The sequence below is a fragment of the Macaca mulatta genome, chromosome 3, assembly GCF_049350105.2.
Source record: "Macaca mulatta isolate MMU2019108-1 chromosome 3, T2T-MMU8v2.0, whole genome shotgun sequence".
Lineage (NCBI taxonomy): Eukaryota > Metazoa > Chordata > Mammalia > Primates > Cercopithecidae > Macaca > Macaca mulatta.
The window spans coordinates 96,081,674-96,099,186 of record NC_133408.1 but is presented as its reverse complement, the minus strand read 5'-3'; the positions used below and the strand labels follow the sequence as shown (position 1 = coordinate 96,099,186).

Below are 17,513 nucleotides of genomic sequence, written 5' to 3'. Positions count from 1 at the left end.
ACACTACCTTGAACAACAGGGACCAGGGCAGGAAGAAGCATCCAGAGGACGTTTATTAACGCCAGCATAGACTAGAGCCTCAAGGTGTTTAACTAAGTTATCTTATTTTGCATCCTCCTGGAACATTTAAATATTGTAATTTCCATTACAGAAAATCTAATACACCTGTAACCCATAGAAAAGAAGGGCAAATAGGAATGACTGCACAGCAAGCTGGGGAATCAATTGCAAAATATGCATAATGAATTCTCCTACAATGAATATGAAATCTCAAGACCCTATTCACATGGCACTAGCACCAGTGCTCTGCATAGAATAGGGGCAAACTGCTATGGTGGAAGGAGCCAGACAGAACTGGTGTCAAGTCCCAGCTCTATTACTTAACCTCCTAAACCTCCGTTTCCTCACCTATAAACTGAGAATAATAATGAGTCTAAAGAGTTGGAAAATTAAGCATAAAACTCGGAGCCTAGTACCTAGTATTCCCAAAAAAGTTAGTTCGTCTTGAAAAGTTTCACAGAAAACTAGACAGATATGTCAATGAATTAATTGCTTCCTTATTAAGTCTTAACCAATGCAAGAGTCTCCAAACTGCTCTCTCTTGCCACGCCTACTGCTATTAACATCCTCACATATCACACTGTTCTTATACATGGTGTTTTCTCTGTCTAGAATGTTCCCAGAATTTCTCCCTTGTCCATCCCATCCCCAATCTCATCCAGCTCTGTGATTCCTAAACAAGGAACACAGCAGAATCACTTAGAGAGCTTTCTAACAATGCACACGCCAGGCTGGGCACAGGGGCTCATGCCTGTAATCCCAGCATTTTCAGAGGCTGAGGCAGGCAGATCACCTGAGGTCAGGAGTTCAAGACCAACTGGCCAACATGGTGAAACCCCATCTCTACAAAAATACAAAAATTAGCCGGGCACGATGGCAGGTGCCTGTAATCCCAGCTATTTGGGAGGCTGAGGTGAGAGAATCGCTTGAACCTGGGAGGCGGAGGTTGCAGCAAGCAGAGATCGTGCCACTGCACTCCAGCCTGGGTGACAGAGCGAGACTCCGTCTCACAAATAAAAAGAAAAAAAAGAAAAAAATGCACTTGCCAGGTCCAACCCACAATTATGGAATTGGAATCTTCGGAGCATAGAGCCCAGAAATCCTTAACAAACTCTCCATTTGGTTTTTATGTGGCCAGCCCTGTTGCTGCAGCGTTTGAGAACCACTGACGTGGCTGATTCCTACTTCTTTAAAACTCTATTCAAAAACTCTCATACATCGCTGGTGGAATCATAAAATGGTGCAGACACTTTGGAAAAGTTTGGCAGTTCCCTAAATGTTATACAATAATTTACCATACAACCCAACAATCCCACTCCTAGGAACCTGCTCAAGAGACTTAAAACATATGTCCACATAAAGACATGTATGTAAATATTTATATCAGCATTATTCATAATAACCAAAAACTGGAAACAACCTGTGTCCAACAATTATTGAATGGATAAACAAATGTATATGTTCATATAATGGAATATTATTCAAAATAAAACAGAATGAAGTACTTATACATGGTGATGATTACACAACTGTAAACTCACTAAAGCTTGTTGAATTGTACTCTTAAAATGGGTAAATTTTATGGTATGTAGATGACACCTCAATAAAGCTGAAGGAAAGGAAAAGAAAAGGAGAAAAGAAACAGGAAGGAAAAACATTGAAGGGAAGGAAGGGAGAAGAAGAAGAAAGGAAGAGGGAGGGGAGAAGGGAAGGGAAGGGAGTGATACTGGGGAGAAAAGAAGAGAAAGGGGAGAGCGGGGGGTGGGCAGGGAGGAGAGGAGAGAAGGAGAGAGGAGAAGGGGAGGGGAAGGGAGTGAAAGATCAAACAAGAGTGGAAAAAACTAAGTTCAAGCCTTTGCCAACCCCTCCCCCTGCATTATCTTCATCCTTTATAAATCCCCCAAACAGCACTTGGCCTCAGCATGTTACTTGTCAATGTCAGCTTCCCCACAAGCCCACATGCTTTTCAAAAAAGAGAAAATTATTTAATATCTTCCTATACTTGCAGGGAGGTTAGTAGGCACTAACTAATATTTGTAAGAGAATGTAGGAAGGAATGAGTGGTTGATTGAGCTTTCTGCTGAAACACAATCTAAGAAACATTCTACCTCTAATAACTTAATACTCAGTTTCCCTCTTATAAAGTCATAAACCCTCTCACTGGGATGCTAAGAGGAGATGCTAGATGTCCCAAAAGTGCTTTGGATTTTTACCCAAGGCGTGTCCCACAGGTGTAAGAAGGGCACTTTCTCTGACATGTCCCATGCATAGTCAAGCTCTCACATAACCATTGTAGCATCAGATTCAAATCCAGATCTCTCCACTTCCCTGGATAAGTGTGTTCGTTTCCTCATTCGAAAATGAGAAATTAAATGAGCTAGTGCTTACAAAGCCGTTAGAACAGCGTTTGGCATATAGCAAACAGTCAATTACAAAGAAAATAGTAGTATACATGGTGTGTGGAGGGGCTGTGTGTTTGTATATAAAATATATTTGCATATAATTTGTGAGACACCTCTGCCAAAATAGGCCATGCTGTGAAATACTCAGAAAAGTTTCACCTGCCTCATGGGGCATTCAGGATTAGGGAAGCTGATACAAACCCAAAAGAGAGCCTAGGCACTAAGTCAGAGAGACCAAGAGAGCTGACTAATTTAAAATATCCATATATACAATTAAGTTTTAAAAGCAGGTACTAGAACAACATGTATGATCCCATTTAAATAGAACTGCAATAGAATATTATGTGGACCAAGGATAGGATATTAACAGAGGTCATCTCTGGATAATGAGGTTTTCTTTCCTGAGTTCCTAAAATGAACATGGATCATTTTTACAGGCAAATAAAATTAATAATGCTATCTTCATTTTGTTAAAAAATGAATTAAGTAATTAGGAAAATTAAGACAGCCTCCAGCCCCCAAGGACCACCTACTGCTCTGGCAGCCTAAAAGTTTGCCTGGTTTGTTTGAAAGAGAGAACTAATACCCAGAAGGCTACAGGAAGGCCCAGATACAAAGGAAGAATGCAGGTCACACAGAAATGGCTAGTTATTATTACTACATAATAGCAAGAACATTCAGCAAACACTCAGCAACTGATTCTCCACAGCATAGCCAGAGTGTGTGTTTATAAACACAAATCTGATCTTGTCCCCTCTCCCTAAAATGGCCAGCTGCCTTCCACTGCTCTTGGAGAAAAAAACAAAACACTCCAGTGGGCCTATAAGGCCTCACATAATCACCTCTCCAGTCTCTTCTTAATGCTCTCACAGCCCTCCATATCCCATCTCCTCCCTCCAGCCATAGGGCCTCTGCACAGGCTGCCTGATCCACCTGGAGGCTCTCCCATCACCTCCCCAACACCCTTCACCAGGGAAGCCAATCCCAACCCCCAGACAGATTAGATACCCCTGCTGGGCATGACCACAGCACCCTGGCCTTGCCATCAGAGGACGAAGCACAGTTATACCAATGTCTGTGGGCCCCACTAGGCTGTCAGCACCATGTCATCAGGGCTGGCTTGTTTGCTCACATAGTATTCCTAGTGCCTAACACAATCACTGCCATAAAGAATGCACTGCATAAAGACGGGCTAAGTGAGTGGTTACAGCCCATGCGCAGACAAGGCACTGCAAAGTACGAGTCCAGAGAAAAGCAAAGGCCAGGTCATGGAAGGCCCATGGGCCCTACCTGGGAATGTGGGCTTGATCCTGCATCCAATGGGAGTCTCCCTCCTGGGTTTTAAACGGAAGGGCAGCAGGATCAAAAAGCCTACGGACTTTAAATACTAATTAGATGAGGTGAGGGTGGGAATCTGCACAGGAAAAGGAATCTACAACGGTTCCCAGGTTTCTAGTTCAAATGCCCAAGCTTTCAAAAATGTAGAAACTGGCCAGGCACAGTGCCTCACACCTGTAATCCCAACACCTTAGGAGGCCCAGGCAGGCAGATCACTTGAGGTCAGGGGTTCGAGACCAGCCTGGCTAACATGGTGAAACCCCATCTCCCAGCTACTTGGGCAGCTGAGGCAGGAGAATCACTTGAACCTGGGAGACAGAGGTTGGTGTGAGCCGAGATTATGCCACTACACTCCAGCGTGGGCAACAGAGTGAGACTCTGTCTTAAAAAACAAAATGTAGAAACTGGATTGGAGTCATGGTTCTGAAACCAAGTCACTCCGACTTCCTGCAGTAGCCGTTTCTCCATCTGTGAAATAGAGCTGCTCATAGTTCTCTTTCAGGGGAATTGGTAGCATCAAATGAGCTGATGTTTGGGAATGTTTACCAATAGTAAAGCCTCTCATTATCATCAGCAACATGAGGGCAATGGTTTGCATAATTACCCAAAAAAAAATAGCCTCCTTGAAATAGTCACTAAGACCAGGCTTACTGTCTTACACAACTGGACTAAATTCTGCATCTTTTAAACACTTTTCACTGTTTTAAACAGTTAGCCTCATGAATGACCCAGACGAGAAAGGAAGAAAATGCATCCTGTTGGAAAACTGGGTTTCCGTGGGGCCCAGCAGATGATTGGGATCTAGTCTGACTCAAGTCCTGCTGGCTCCCTCTTTAAGAGATGATGGATTCCTCTCCAATACTAACTGACTCAATACAATTTGAAAAGCTAAAGTAATTTCCAGTTGTTAAAGGTGAGTCACCAGATACAGTGGACCTTTCTGAGAAACTGTAAACTAATCACTTTAAAAAAGAAATCCATTCACTTTCCCACTCACTGCTTAAATCCTATTGTGTTCATGTGTGTTCCCTGGGCCCAAAGTCAGAGAAAAACAATGCCAGTTTTCTCTTAGGACCTCTCAGAGAGATGTAACTTCCAAAGGCCTGGAGGGTTCCCATATTTGTGATTACTGGGCAAACATCTAAGCCAGCAGAAACACCTTCAGGTTTGGCATGAACTAGGAAGAAGAAAAGGGAAGGGGAAGGAGTCAATATTTTTATAACCACCTGCAATTGTCATTACTGGGCTAGAACTTTACATATGTCACATCATATGCAGATATTATTATTCCTACTTTACAAAATTAAGAAACAAGACTCAGAAAGTTTAAAAAAAAAAAAAAGTGGTCAGACGCCAGGCACGGTGGCTCATGCCTGTAATCCCAACACTTTGGGAGGGCAAAGCAGAAGGATTGCTTGAGCCCACGAGTTGAAGACCAGCCTGAGCAACATAGCGAGGCCCCATCTCTAGAAATAATAAAAATAAGTTAGCTGGGCATGGTGGTGCACACCTGTAGTCCCAGCTACTCAGAAGGCTGAGGCAGGGGGATCGCTTGAGCCCAGGAGGTCAAGGCTGTGGTGAACCTTGATCGTACCATTGCACTCCAGCCTAAGTGACAAAGCAAGACTGTCTCTAAAAACTAACTAAATAAATAAGTGGTCAGCTATTTCATAAATGGTGAACATGACAACTTATCCATTCACATTCTGGTTTGTCCAAAGATAAAGAAGGGATATTCTCTCTACCATATACACTACAAAAGTTTTATTGAGATAATCTCCAAGAGCCAATATGTCTGAGAAATGAAATTATGTAATTCAACAGGTCCAACACAGCAAAACCAAAAAATAAAAATAAAAAATAAGCCAGGAAAGAGCCCTGTAGTTGAACTGCACTGAAACCCTTACTTATTACTTTGACCTTGAGCAAGTCACTTCTCCATCTGTCTAATTTCAACTTGTGAAAACTGAATTAGACTATCTATAATGCTGGTGGTTATAGTCCATGCAAGTCCAGAAGGGGTTTTTTCTCCTTTTCTCCTCCCCAAGCCCATGGAATCATACCTGAGCCACTCTATGAAGTTACCACGAAGAGAGGAAGCACAGCCATTTGGGGAAGCAGAGACAAAGTCAGCAAATCAATTCCTGCAATGTGGTTTCTTCTCAAACTCTGGCAGCAGTACTGTGACCTAATACTCAAGGGCAGAGTCTTGGGTGCTTTGGACCCTTGTCCAGGAGACACTGCCTTCCACCAAGTGAAAACCAACTTCTAGCATTTCTGTGTCTAAGCCTGCCCAGGATCCCCTGGGGAAGGCCTGGTTCTCAGGCCAAGGTTCCAACACACTCCAGTGCCTGTCTGCCAGCAGCACAGGAAGTGCCAACCAGCTCTCCCCAAAGCAGCTGGCACCAATTACCCCGACCCAGCTGGAAGCACCCGGCTTGGCTGAGACAGGCACTCCAGATCCCTGGCCTGGTCGGAAATCCTACCCTAAAATAAAGATAGACTTGCAGCCGTGCCAGAATGCTACATAAGTAGCTGGTGGAGGGTTGGTGGAGGCAGCCAGGGACAGGCAGGTGAGCACCGTCCAGGGAAGCAGCTGTGGGTCTGGGAGTCTTGCCCACACCCTGATTTCAGAGTCCCTCCATCATCACAACCAACAGCTACCAATTAACAGGCACCTAGAGCACACCGGGTTCCTACATTCCTCATCCTCTTGAACCCTCTCAACAACACAACAAAGAAGGAATTGCTATCTCCATTTACTAATGAGGGCCCCAAGGGTCACAGAGGTGAACGATCATTCCCACAGCCACAGAGATAGGAAGTACCAGAACTGGGTCTAGAGCCCAGGTCTTCTGTATCACTTGCCTTTCCACCTGGCATCCTGGCCTAGGAGAACTAACATTCTAACAAGGGCCTGGCAGCTAGGGACTCGCTGTGCAAAACCATCACAAGTGATGCAGTAAATCCTGAAAGATGTTAACTAGCTGAGGAAACGGGAACATGGATCCATGAAGAACAACCATAAAGTATCAAGAGATCATTACCCAAAGACACAAAAGTGAAGCACACGAAAAATGCCAACATTGAACAACAGAAAGCAGAAGACAAAGTCATCCTTTCAGGTTTTCAAACAACAGTACATATGGCGATTTGATCAAGCAGGACTCAGAGTTGGTTATTATTATTTCCAAGTTAAAAATATTATGAAAATATCTTATAATGGATATAAACTATAAATATATAATAATAAAAACATTTATGTAGAACTTACTTTGTACCAGGTGCTATTCTGAGTGCTTGATATGTACTAACTCCTCTAACACCCTAGGAGGTAGGTAATGTAATTGTCTACATTTAACAGATGAGCACATTGAAATACAATAAGGTTAAGTAACTTGTCCAAAATTACACAGCTAATAAACTGTGAAGCCAAAATTCAACCAAGGCAGTCAAACTCCAGAATCCAACTCTTAACCTCTGCACACACTGCCTCTCAAGTCCAACAAGCATTTATCAAGCAGGATCCATGCTAGATGCTTCTATATCTATTATTAATTTGGTATTCATTCTTACGTTTATTCTTCGTAACAAATCTTGTAGCATGAGTTGAAGTCAAAAAGGTTTCATATCACATCAGAATGGAGTTAGCCCTGCAGGCACTCAGAGACACTTGGAAATCTCCAGCTAGTCCCCATTTCCCACTGGAATTTGATGGTTAGCATATAGGTGAAATAGCTGGAAGGCCTGGGCAGCTACACATGGACTTGGCTTTGGTCCTTTCTTGAGTTTAGCTCAGTGGTTATTAAACTTCACTGTAAGTAAGAAAACTGTACAATGCCGTATATACAAAGCATAGTATGCTTACTTCATGAATAATTTCACCTCTGAGTTCTTAACTAGTCTTGTACGCAGTTTGCCTCCTCTTTGCTCTGAACTCTACAAAGCATCCATCACAAATCTCCGGTGTACCTCACTTAGCCATTCCCAGCATCTCATCTACTCTGGGAAGGCCAGGGTCAGGACCCAAAACTCACCTCTTCCAGGAGAGGCAGGAACTGCAGAGATTTCCTTACTTAACCAGTTTGTTTACAGATGGAGAAACTGTGGCCCAGGTTAAGTGACTTACCCAGGATCAAAAAGCAAGTTAGTAAGGGGCTAACCCCATCTCTGCGTCCAGTATGTGTTTTCTACTAGTCTGTGCTTTTCTTCTCCATGGTTCCCCCACCTTTCTACAGTGTCTACTTCAGTGTTATGTTCAGCAAATATTTATTAACCTACCAATAATAATAGTTCACAATTTTGAATGCCCTGACTGTGCCAGGCCCTGTACTAGAAGCTGGAGCTTCATTATGACTTTCATGGGCCCTAGAAACTTTTGCTTTTGTGGGTCCCTTCCTGCACAAAAAATAATAATAATAATAATAATAATTTAAAACATATTTTAGGATTGCATTGAAATGAAGAATATAATAATGTTAAGTTTTCTTAACTTCTCTATTATTTGTTGAGGTAAGAACACGTAACATGAGATCTACCCTCTAAGCAAATTTTTAGGTGTATGATGTTGTACTGCAGATCTTTAGAGCTTGACTGAAATTCTATGAAGTCAAGTATTTTCTTCAATCTAAAAGTTTATTTTTTCTTTCAATTCTAAAAGAAATTAAAATATTTTCAGAATCCTAAAAATATTGCTGTCTGATCACTAGGCTTACTGTGCCCAGTGGATCAATCAGCCTTACTAGGTGTTCTAGTTGCACTATCTCATTTGATTTCCTACCCTAGTGTGGTAGATACTATTTATTATGTCCATTTTACAGCTTAGGAGTCTTAACATTAGCCATGAAATGCCACCTCTCTAAGATCACAACCAAAGGAAGATGGGGTTCTGGATTTGAACCACAAGTGTCTAACTCCAGAGACTGTTATATTCTGGACTCTACTCAGTGCAATTTACCCATCCTGGTCCCCTCCTCCTGCTGTGTTCCAGGCCGATCCCGAAGCCCAGCTCAGGACTGTCATTCCTTCGTTACTATTCTCCCCACCACTCCCAACTTCCCATGGCCCCAGGTGGACCCTGTCCAGGTCTGTGGAGGCTCAGAAGACATGCCGGGCACACTGTGTGGCTCTGGAAAGTGCATCAGCCTATAGGAGGGCAGCAGGGTGCCCAGTACCCACTTGACATTTACTCTCATCTGGTGTCAGGGGCCAGCACAGTTGTACAGGGCATCCTGGCTGCCCACCCACAGAGTGCAGTCACAAATCCTGGGGATCACATCACTGATTCTCACCCACTCCCAGCCAGCACCAGCTCTACTCACAGTATGATTTCAGGCAAAGGGAAAGGACATTGAACGGACACCTACAGTGTGACAGCCAGGTACTGTGTATGGCCCTTCATTCCCCTGGCCATGGTTCACCCACAAGGAAGGTGTTACTACCTCCATTTATTCAGAGAAGAAAATTGAGGCTGAGAGAAGTTAAATGGCTCACCTGATGGGCTTGATAAATCTGTGTGTGACTCCAAAGCCCAGGGTTTCCCACAGCAAATACAAGCTCTCAGCTGGCCCCCTAAAAGCTTGCACTCTAATTGTTTGCTGACAATGGCAACTCCATTATGAGAGCTCCTCAGGCTAAAGACAGGGCTGCACTCGGTGGAAGTGCAAATGTTGTGAAGTGGCATAAACCGGTTTTAACCGGCATTAACTTTCCCTAATAACAAGAAGCATTTGGAGGGCATTTTAGAGTTAACAGCGCAGTTGTTTCATGCAAACCTTCACTCGATCCTCACCATACTGCCAAAATTTAAGGATCTTACTCCCCATTTTACATGTGAGAAAACTGAGGCTCAGAGATAATGTGATTTGCCCATGGTGCAGAATGGAAGAGGATGAACAGCAGAGCAGAGATCGCAAGCCTCCGTTTGCAGACTCCTCTTCCCACACCCTGCTGCACCTGACTCTGACTCTAAGATACAAGTGAGGGAGAGAAGTAGGTCCATGAGCACTGGGAGGTGGCCATAGAATATTTTACCTGGAATCCTTACTGGGTTCTTTGCTCCCCACGATCACTCCCAACCAGGTGTAAAAGGTCCAAAGTTCTTGTTTCCACCCAGACTGTCTGCTTGTTTAAGCAGGCAGATGGAGGGTAGACAAGACACTTAGCTGAGAGAGCACAGAGACCAGTCTGGGCTCAGAAAGTCCTCAACCATATGCCCCAGAGGAGGCCAGGGGCCTCTGCCTCAGCTGGAGAGTGGGCCACACTCCCAGTGTACGCAGCCAATTCATTCAGGCCTCGGCCACCCACAGAGCCCTGCCTGCCCAGACCCCCTCTGAGAGGAGCATCTATTAGCAAACCTCCTCCCTTCAGTTTGGCCTCCATCCCCTGCTGTCCAAGGGTAAGTCAGGGAACCCCCAACTCCCAGCCCCTTGAGCCTCCGATTGCTGTCTAGGGGCTTCTTGTGTTTCCTCCTCTGGGACAACCCAAGGAGAGAAACACAAGGCAGAAAAGCCAGTGGCCGTTGCTACAGGAAACACATCCCTGTTAGCAACACCTCTTCAGTACAGGCCTAGAATTTTCCACAACACCAATAGGTTCATTTTTGAAGGAAGCAGCTTCTTTGACATTCACTCCGCCAACTTCACATCCCTCTGAGCCTCTGGTTTCACCCACCTCCTTCTGACACCCTGCAGGTCATCACCGAGGCCAGGAGGGAAGTGATGGGCCCTCCCTCAGTCCCATTTTCTCATCTGTAAAATGAACAGGGAGGAGCATCAAAAGAGATCGAGTGGGGCCCACTCAGGTGATTTAAAAGAAAAAATGTGCTTTTGTTTTTGGCAGACATACATCATTTTGAGGGGGAGGTGTTTATTTGTATTTCAGGCAGCCTTCTGGAGAGAGCAAGAATCTGTGAATGACTTAATACAAACCCAAATAGACATCCAAACTCCAGAAGGAAAGTTCTTCTGAAATACAAGGTACTGCACCTACGCACCCCAATCATTCACTTCATATGCAAATGCTCCTTCACAAGTACTACCACACCAGAGTCAATTAACACTTGCACTTCTACATATGGCCTTCAATTATGCTCATCAGAATAATCATTTGCTGCAATCATCATAAGTTCAATGGTTTCCCAGGGATGGAACTCTCAAAGCATCAAGGTGCTTTGAAAGTCACTGCTTGAATGTGGCACGTGTTCAATCTCATAGTCTTGTTTCCCAGACCTCTTGACCACATACCCATTTCATGACCTGAGAAAATTACATAAAGAGGATGGAAAATCATTTGCCCCAGGACAGGGAAGCATGGGACTAAGGGAGTCTAGTGAGGTAGATTAACTAACCTTGTTTCTTCTACCTGATCTTCCTCCAGGGAGCAGCAACCCCACCCTGTCCCACCTGCAGCAATGGTCTCATCTCTTTCTGGTTTTGCTCCAGCCTTGGCTGGTTAAGCAGAGCTAACAAATTCCCAGATCTCTCTTCTGCAGGATGATGGGCTAGTCCCGAGGGTCCAGCAGAAATAAAGTCCACTGTGGGAGGCCACATGATGTATGGGACAAACCCCAGGCTGAGGAGTCAGGGCAGATGTGGTTTGAACCCAACTCTGCCACCTCCTAGCTGTATGTCTTCTGGCAAATTATTTCCTCTGGAGTCTTGGGAGTTTCTTCTCCTAAAACAGGGGTCATAACAGCTACCTTTCAGAGCTGTCAAAACATTGCTGATGGGAGTAGAAGCTGGTAAATCTTTTCAGAAGGCAGTTGAGCAATATGTTTTAAAGTTCCTAAAAATGTTCATACTCTTGGACTAAGCAATTAAGCTTCTAGAAGGTTATCTTTAAAAAGTACTCATGGGCTGGGCACAATGGCTCATGCCTGTAATCCCAGCACTTTGGGAGGCCGAGGTGGGTGGATCATGAGGTCAGGAGATCAAGACCATCCTGGCTAACACAGTGAAATCCTGTCTCTACTAAAAATACAAAAAAAAATTAGTTGAGCGTGGTGGCAGGTGCCTGTAGTCCCAGCTACTGGGAGGCTGAGGCAGGAGAATGGTGTGAACCCGGGAGGTGGAGCTTGCAGTGAGCTGAGATCATGCCATTGCACTCCAGCCTGGGCAACACAGAGAGACTCTGTCTCAAAAAAAGTACTCATCGATATACTCATAGATTTAGTTTTTTATCACTGTTTATTATGGTGAAAATTAAAAGTAACCTAAGTAGCCAACATTAGGAAGTTGATTTTTAAAATACTTTATATATAGCATGAAACAAAACTAATAAGGTATTTTTAATAACACATTTTTCAAAAATTATGATTTCACTTTGTAAAAACAATGTACATATTAGAAGTATATACAAGAATTATTAATATTTAGCATTGGATGATAAAATGACAGTTGATTTTCTTTCTTCCTTTTTTATTATTATATTTTCTAAATTTGGCCTAAAATTTCTTAAATGTCTCTCTAGCAACTTACTAATTTCTGTTTTTTAAAATGGTTACGTATGAACATATCACATCGCCCCAAGAATACAAATTCCTTGAACACAGATTCTAAGTCTGATTTATCTTCATAAACTCTCCATGATATTAGCTTAGTGCCTTGAATAATTACAATTACCATTTATTGAATGTTTGCCGTGTGGCAGGCATTGCGCTAAATTGTATCTCTTAATATAGTAAAATTGAATAAATGTGGAAAGGGGGAGGGAAGAAGAATAAGCAGAAAGAAGTGAATGAATAAATTCTCAGCAATCTGAAATAAGTTGGCGGCTATCGCACTTGGAAGTGACCAGCTCATTTTTAGAGTCTCTACTGACCACCAGACCATACCAATCTGCTAGACCATCTCTTCTAACAGAAAGGGAAAATGTCAGGAGGATGAGGACCACACTATGATCCTGGATTTGAGAAAGCCACACTTTGGAGGATAAGATCTCATAAGGACAACCTGGTATAACTTTTGAGAATTTTCTTACCAGAGTCAAGAAAACCAATTTAACATGACAATGATCTATTAATGAAACACTTTTGACTTTAGCAACCTTTAATTCTTTTCTACAAACACTCCCTTAGCACCCACCAACACCATTTGAGAGAGAAATATACATAAGCAGTCTCACCCTTAAGGAATTTCTCATGCAATGAAGACTACCAACAGGTGCCTAAATAACTGATTCAAGGCAGGGTGTGAGCTCCAACAGAGAACTCCCAGACTGGAGGGGGTGCCAAGGAAGAAATTCTTTCTGATGGGGATGGACAGTGGAAGAGGTGGAAAGTGAGAGCTGGGATCTGAAGCATAGACAAGATTTCTCAATGCTGTGCTGGGGGAATGGCATTCCTGCCTGCGGGAACAGCCTAGGCAAAGGCTCAGAGGGGTGGGATTTGGGTCGTTTGGAGAAGGGCAAGTGTTCAGTCCATGCCCCAGAAACCTTGGGTTACTTCCTTAAGAACAAAAGTGGCCCTCAGATGAGCTCCGTTCCTTGGTCTCTTCTTGGCCCTGGTACTTTCCTGATACACATCCAAGCAGACACAGCCCACAGAAAGCAAAATAATCTACCCCCTCGTTGTCAAAGGCTTTGGGGTTCAGTTCAGATTAAGACCACAGTAACTTGAGTACTTCCAAAAGTAGGAATCAGAGTGGCTCCTGCCTCTGTCCTGCTGTTCTCCAGAGGCTGAAGTCCCAAGGAGCAGGCCTCCAGGGCTCTACCTGGGACTTGAGTTCTACTCACCTCCAAGGAAGATGTGGAGGCAATCCCTGACAAGTTGTTTCAAAACAGCCACGGCATGGGGCGGAAGGTATCAAGGACCCACCTCTTCAAATGCTAGGCTTCCAGAGGGTCAACCCTGTGGCCCTGCTGCTCCCTGAGGGCCCCCACAACCCCCTGTGGTCCCCCTCCTGGTGAAGGGTTTTGGGGGAAAGAAAACAGGAGCCACTAGGAGTCCCAAGGGCAGGAGAGGAAAATACCACCTGCAGCTCAGAGACATCACAGCTTTTTCTCCAATACTTTCGGTAGCATGACATATGATCCCCCCTCCCTGCGGCCTCTCTCTCTGAGACTGAATTAGCCTCTTTTTCTGCTTTATTTTTCTGAATCTCTCTGTTCTCTTCTCTCTCTTCATGTGTCCCTTTTCCTTTGTTTCAACTTTTATAGAAACTATTGTTCAATCTCAATCTCTCTCTCTCTCTCTCTCTGAATTCCCCGGTCTCTGCCTCTCTCAGCCTCTCCTCTCTTGTTTCAGTCGCTGTCTCCACGTCCCTGTCACTCTACTAGTCTGTCTTGACGTCCGTCTCTATCTCTGGGGTCTAGGTGTTTCTATCAGCGTCTCCGTGTCTGGATGTTCCTACCTCTCTGTGTGTCTCTATCATGTCCACATCTCCCTGTCGCTTTCTGTCTCCCTCTCTCGGCACTCCTACCTTCATCTCTCCATCGCAGCGTCTCCAGCCCTATTTCCACCCCTCCTGTCCCCCGGCCTGCGTTATTAAAATCAGCCAGGAAGCCGAGCGGTTCGGGGAGGTGTGATGCTGAAAACCAGCTTCCGCGCGACGCCGGGTCGGAGCCCGCAAGGAGTGCGGGGGAGACAGCCCAGGGTGCGGTTTCTGTCCCGACCCAGTCGCCGCTCCCGGGGACTCCCGCCCGGCGAGCACCCTCCGGCCCCAACCCAACCCCTGAGCTCCCCCTGCCCGCTTAGAAAGGAGCTCTGGCCGCCACCAGAGAGGGCGTTTGTCCGAGCCAGGAGTCAGAGAGGGGTGGAAAGTTCTCACCGATGGTGAAGCTGTAGCCATCGATGCTGAAAGTGGCGCTCCGGCATTTTTTGAAGCCCTCCTTCCTGTTGCTGGCGTCCGTCATGGCTCGGCCGGCCGGGCAGGGACCTCACAGCTCAACCAGCGGCGTCCGCGGTCCCCGCCTCCACCACGGCGGAGTGAGCAGCCCGGGGCTCGGCGGCGAATCCTGCCCCGGCCGCGCCGCGCTGTCACCCTCAGCCCCGCCGCGCTCTGGCAGCTGAGTGCCTGGAGACAAGCGCGGGGACCCAACGTCAACAGCTAAAGGGCTAGGAACTCGGCAGAGGCAGGAGCCGTCGCGACTGTCCCATCTCCAAGCTCCAGAGGCGGCAAGAGGAGTGTCAGGAAGGGAGGACGCGCGCCCGAGCGCGTGGACGGGGCTGACGGGTGGGCGCGGAGGTCCCTGCCTGGCCACGCTACTTTCTGCCAGCCGCGGGGTCCGCGCGCCCCAGGCACGTCTGTTTTCCACTTCAGCTTCTCCTTCCGTCTCTGGTGGCTGGGGGGATTTGGGCACCCAAGGGAATGGCTGGATTGGCGTCGTGCCTCTTCTGGATATGTTTTCTCTGGCAGACCGGGGAGCTTCCAGAAAGCACATCAACAGATGGAAAAGCAAACCCCTTAGCCATCAGATGTTGCCGAAGTTTACTCCAAACAAGGAAGTCGGGAAAAATCGCCACGCCCACTTCCTCCCAGCCACTGTCCCCAGCACTAACCTGGAGCCCCGATAGTGTTCCTTCTCCACTGTCCCTCCCAGGAAGGTAATTGTCAAAGTCACCCTAGGCTCTCTGATGTGAAATGTAGAATCGAATTAGAACTCGCCCCTTACCATCCATTCCAAATAGCTTGTCCTGACCTTTCGAATTTGGGTTTGCCCAATGTGATAGACTCCTGGAATTTGCTGATGTGGAAGATATCTACCAATCCCATAGTTGACGCTCTTATTACAGGAGAGGAAACTGAGGCTGAGTGGGGCTTGAGGAAAGTGCTACACAAGGAAGCGGCGGACTTAGGAGGCAGAAGTTTCACTTTATGACGATGCCACGTTAGCCATTGGCCTTTCCAGTGCCTGAAATGACGGAGTTAGGCAAGGCTTATACTAGGAAAATTATTCCCACCGATCAGCAAGCAATTATTGAGGATTTACAGTTGCAGTGCTGTTAGGGGCTGCGGATGCCCACGGGAAAAGAGACCAGAGCTGAGTGCCACAGAAGAGTCCACGGTATAACAATGTGGAATGAGGGTTCTGTGCTCAAGCTATTGTGAGACTACAATTAATTTAGCCTCATTTTTGTGATGAAATTTGACACACTTAACAAACATTTGCCAATAATAAGAATCATCCAGGTATATTCCTAATTGATTCCAGTTGAGTTTAGAGGGTAATGGCTCCACGTATCTTCAGAATCTAATGAAGATTAGAAACCTTGTCCCAAAAAAAGCACACAGACACACATGTACCCTATTCTACATACAACTTCAGGGGGCCCATTAAAACCCCCAAGCCTACTGGAACCTAGGTTAATGTATGTCCCCAGAATTTAATCTTTTTCAATTCACCATGTATTTTTAAAGAAATGGAATTGTGTCAGAGTGTAGTTGTCACTTCAGTTATAAATTCTCTCAGGGAAGACCTAGAACCATATTCACATGGTCTGGTTAGGTTGTAGCAAGATTAATTAATCATAAAGGCAACCAACAGTGTCATGAACCTCATGCCACATAGAATGGCATATTTCAGCATGCACTCAGGGGTGTTTCAAAATCATCATGTAGTCCCTGAGACTGTAATACCCACGCCTGGAACCTGTTACAACATGGAGGCATGAAAAGGGCTCTGCTCACAGATAGACCTGGGTCTGAAAGCTGGCTCCATCACTTACCAGCTATGTGGCCGTCTGACCTCCCTGAATCTTACTTTCCTTCTCTGACAATGAGGATTAAGTAGGAGTAAGGGCATAAAACCTAGGCACACAATACGCATCCAATTATTGCAATCACTAGCTGACTCCCAGATTTTATTACATAGACTCCATGGAAAATTCTTCTCTGTGACAATAATGTATTTTAGTTATTGTTGCCACCATTAATTTTACAGGTGAAGAGAATTTTTATATGTAACATTTTATATATACTACATGTAATATAATGTGGGCTTGGTTTTTTGTTTGTTTTTGAGACAGTGTCTCACTCTGCTGCCCAGGCTGGAGTGCAGTGGTGCAATCATGGCTCACTGGCTTCAACCTCCTGGGCTTAAGTGATCCTCCCACCACAGCCTCCAAAGTAGCGGGCTCTATAGATACACGCCACCACATCCGGCTGCTTTAAAAAAAAAAAAAAAAAAAAATTTGTAGAGGCAAGGTCTCACTATGTTGCCTAGGCTTGTCTTGAACTCCTGAGCTCAAGTCATCCTTTGCCTCCATCTCCCAAAATGTTGGGATTACAAGAATGAGACACTTGCCTAACCTTAATATTATGTATTTTTTAATATAGTAACCACCAAAGGTTTCGTATAGTTCCCCTTTCCCTGTATTTCTCTCATCTTACCAAGCTTCTAAGTGAACAACATGTCTTTTTTTGTGCCAAAATAAGTCCTCAGCTGAGAGCCCTAAGTCTCCTGTAGTAAATTATCTAAAAATGAAAAAAAAGAAAGAAAGAAAAAGTCTATTGAAATGGAATTTTTCCTTGCGTAAGTGAGTGAAATTAAAACTTAGTATTTAATCATCTTAACAGAAAAGCTTTTTGAAATATAACCTATAAAAATAATAAAAATGCAATCATTTCTCTGTCCCCTAAAGTCTGGTAAAAATAACTTGCCTGAATAATTAGAACTGTTTTTAAACTGCTTCTCCCCAGAATCATTATCTCTCTCCCTGGTTTTAGAGATTGTACACCTACAGAACCACTAAAATGCACTGCTTCAAGTGCAAAC

The 17,513-nt window shown here is 44.8% G+C and overlaps 1 protein-coding gene across 6 annotated transcripts in view; it reads right to left on the bottom strand.

Annotated features, from left to right (window-relative positions):
• PDE1C (phosphodiesterase 1C) overlaps nt 1-15,246 on the bottom strand; it is a 547,393-nt gene extending 532,147 nt beyond the window's left edge. For 5 of the 6 annotated variants that reach the window (XR_013415411.1, XM_028845886.2, XM_015133753.3 and 2 more), the window contains exon 1: nt 14,567-15,246. Coding sequence is in view for 5 of the 6 variants with exons in the window: in XM_028845886.2 (XP_028701719.2) it covers nt 14,567-14,651 (85 nt within the window). In the remaining variant the exon portion in view is untranslated. The remainder of the gene's footprint in view (nt 1-14,566) is intronic. The other variant, XM_001083624.5, reaches the window with a different exon arrangement.
• Between the last annotated feature and the right edge of the window lie 2,267 nt (nt 15,247-17,513).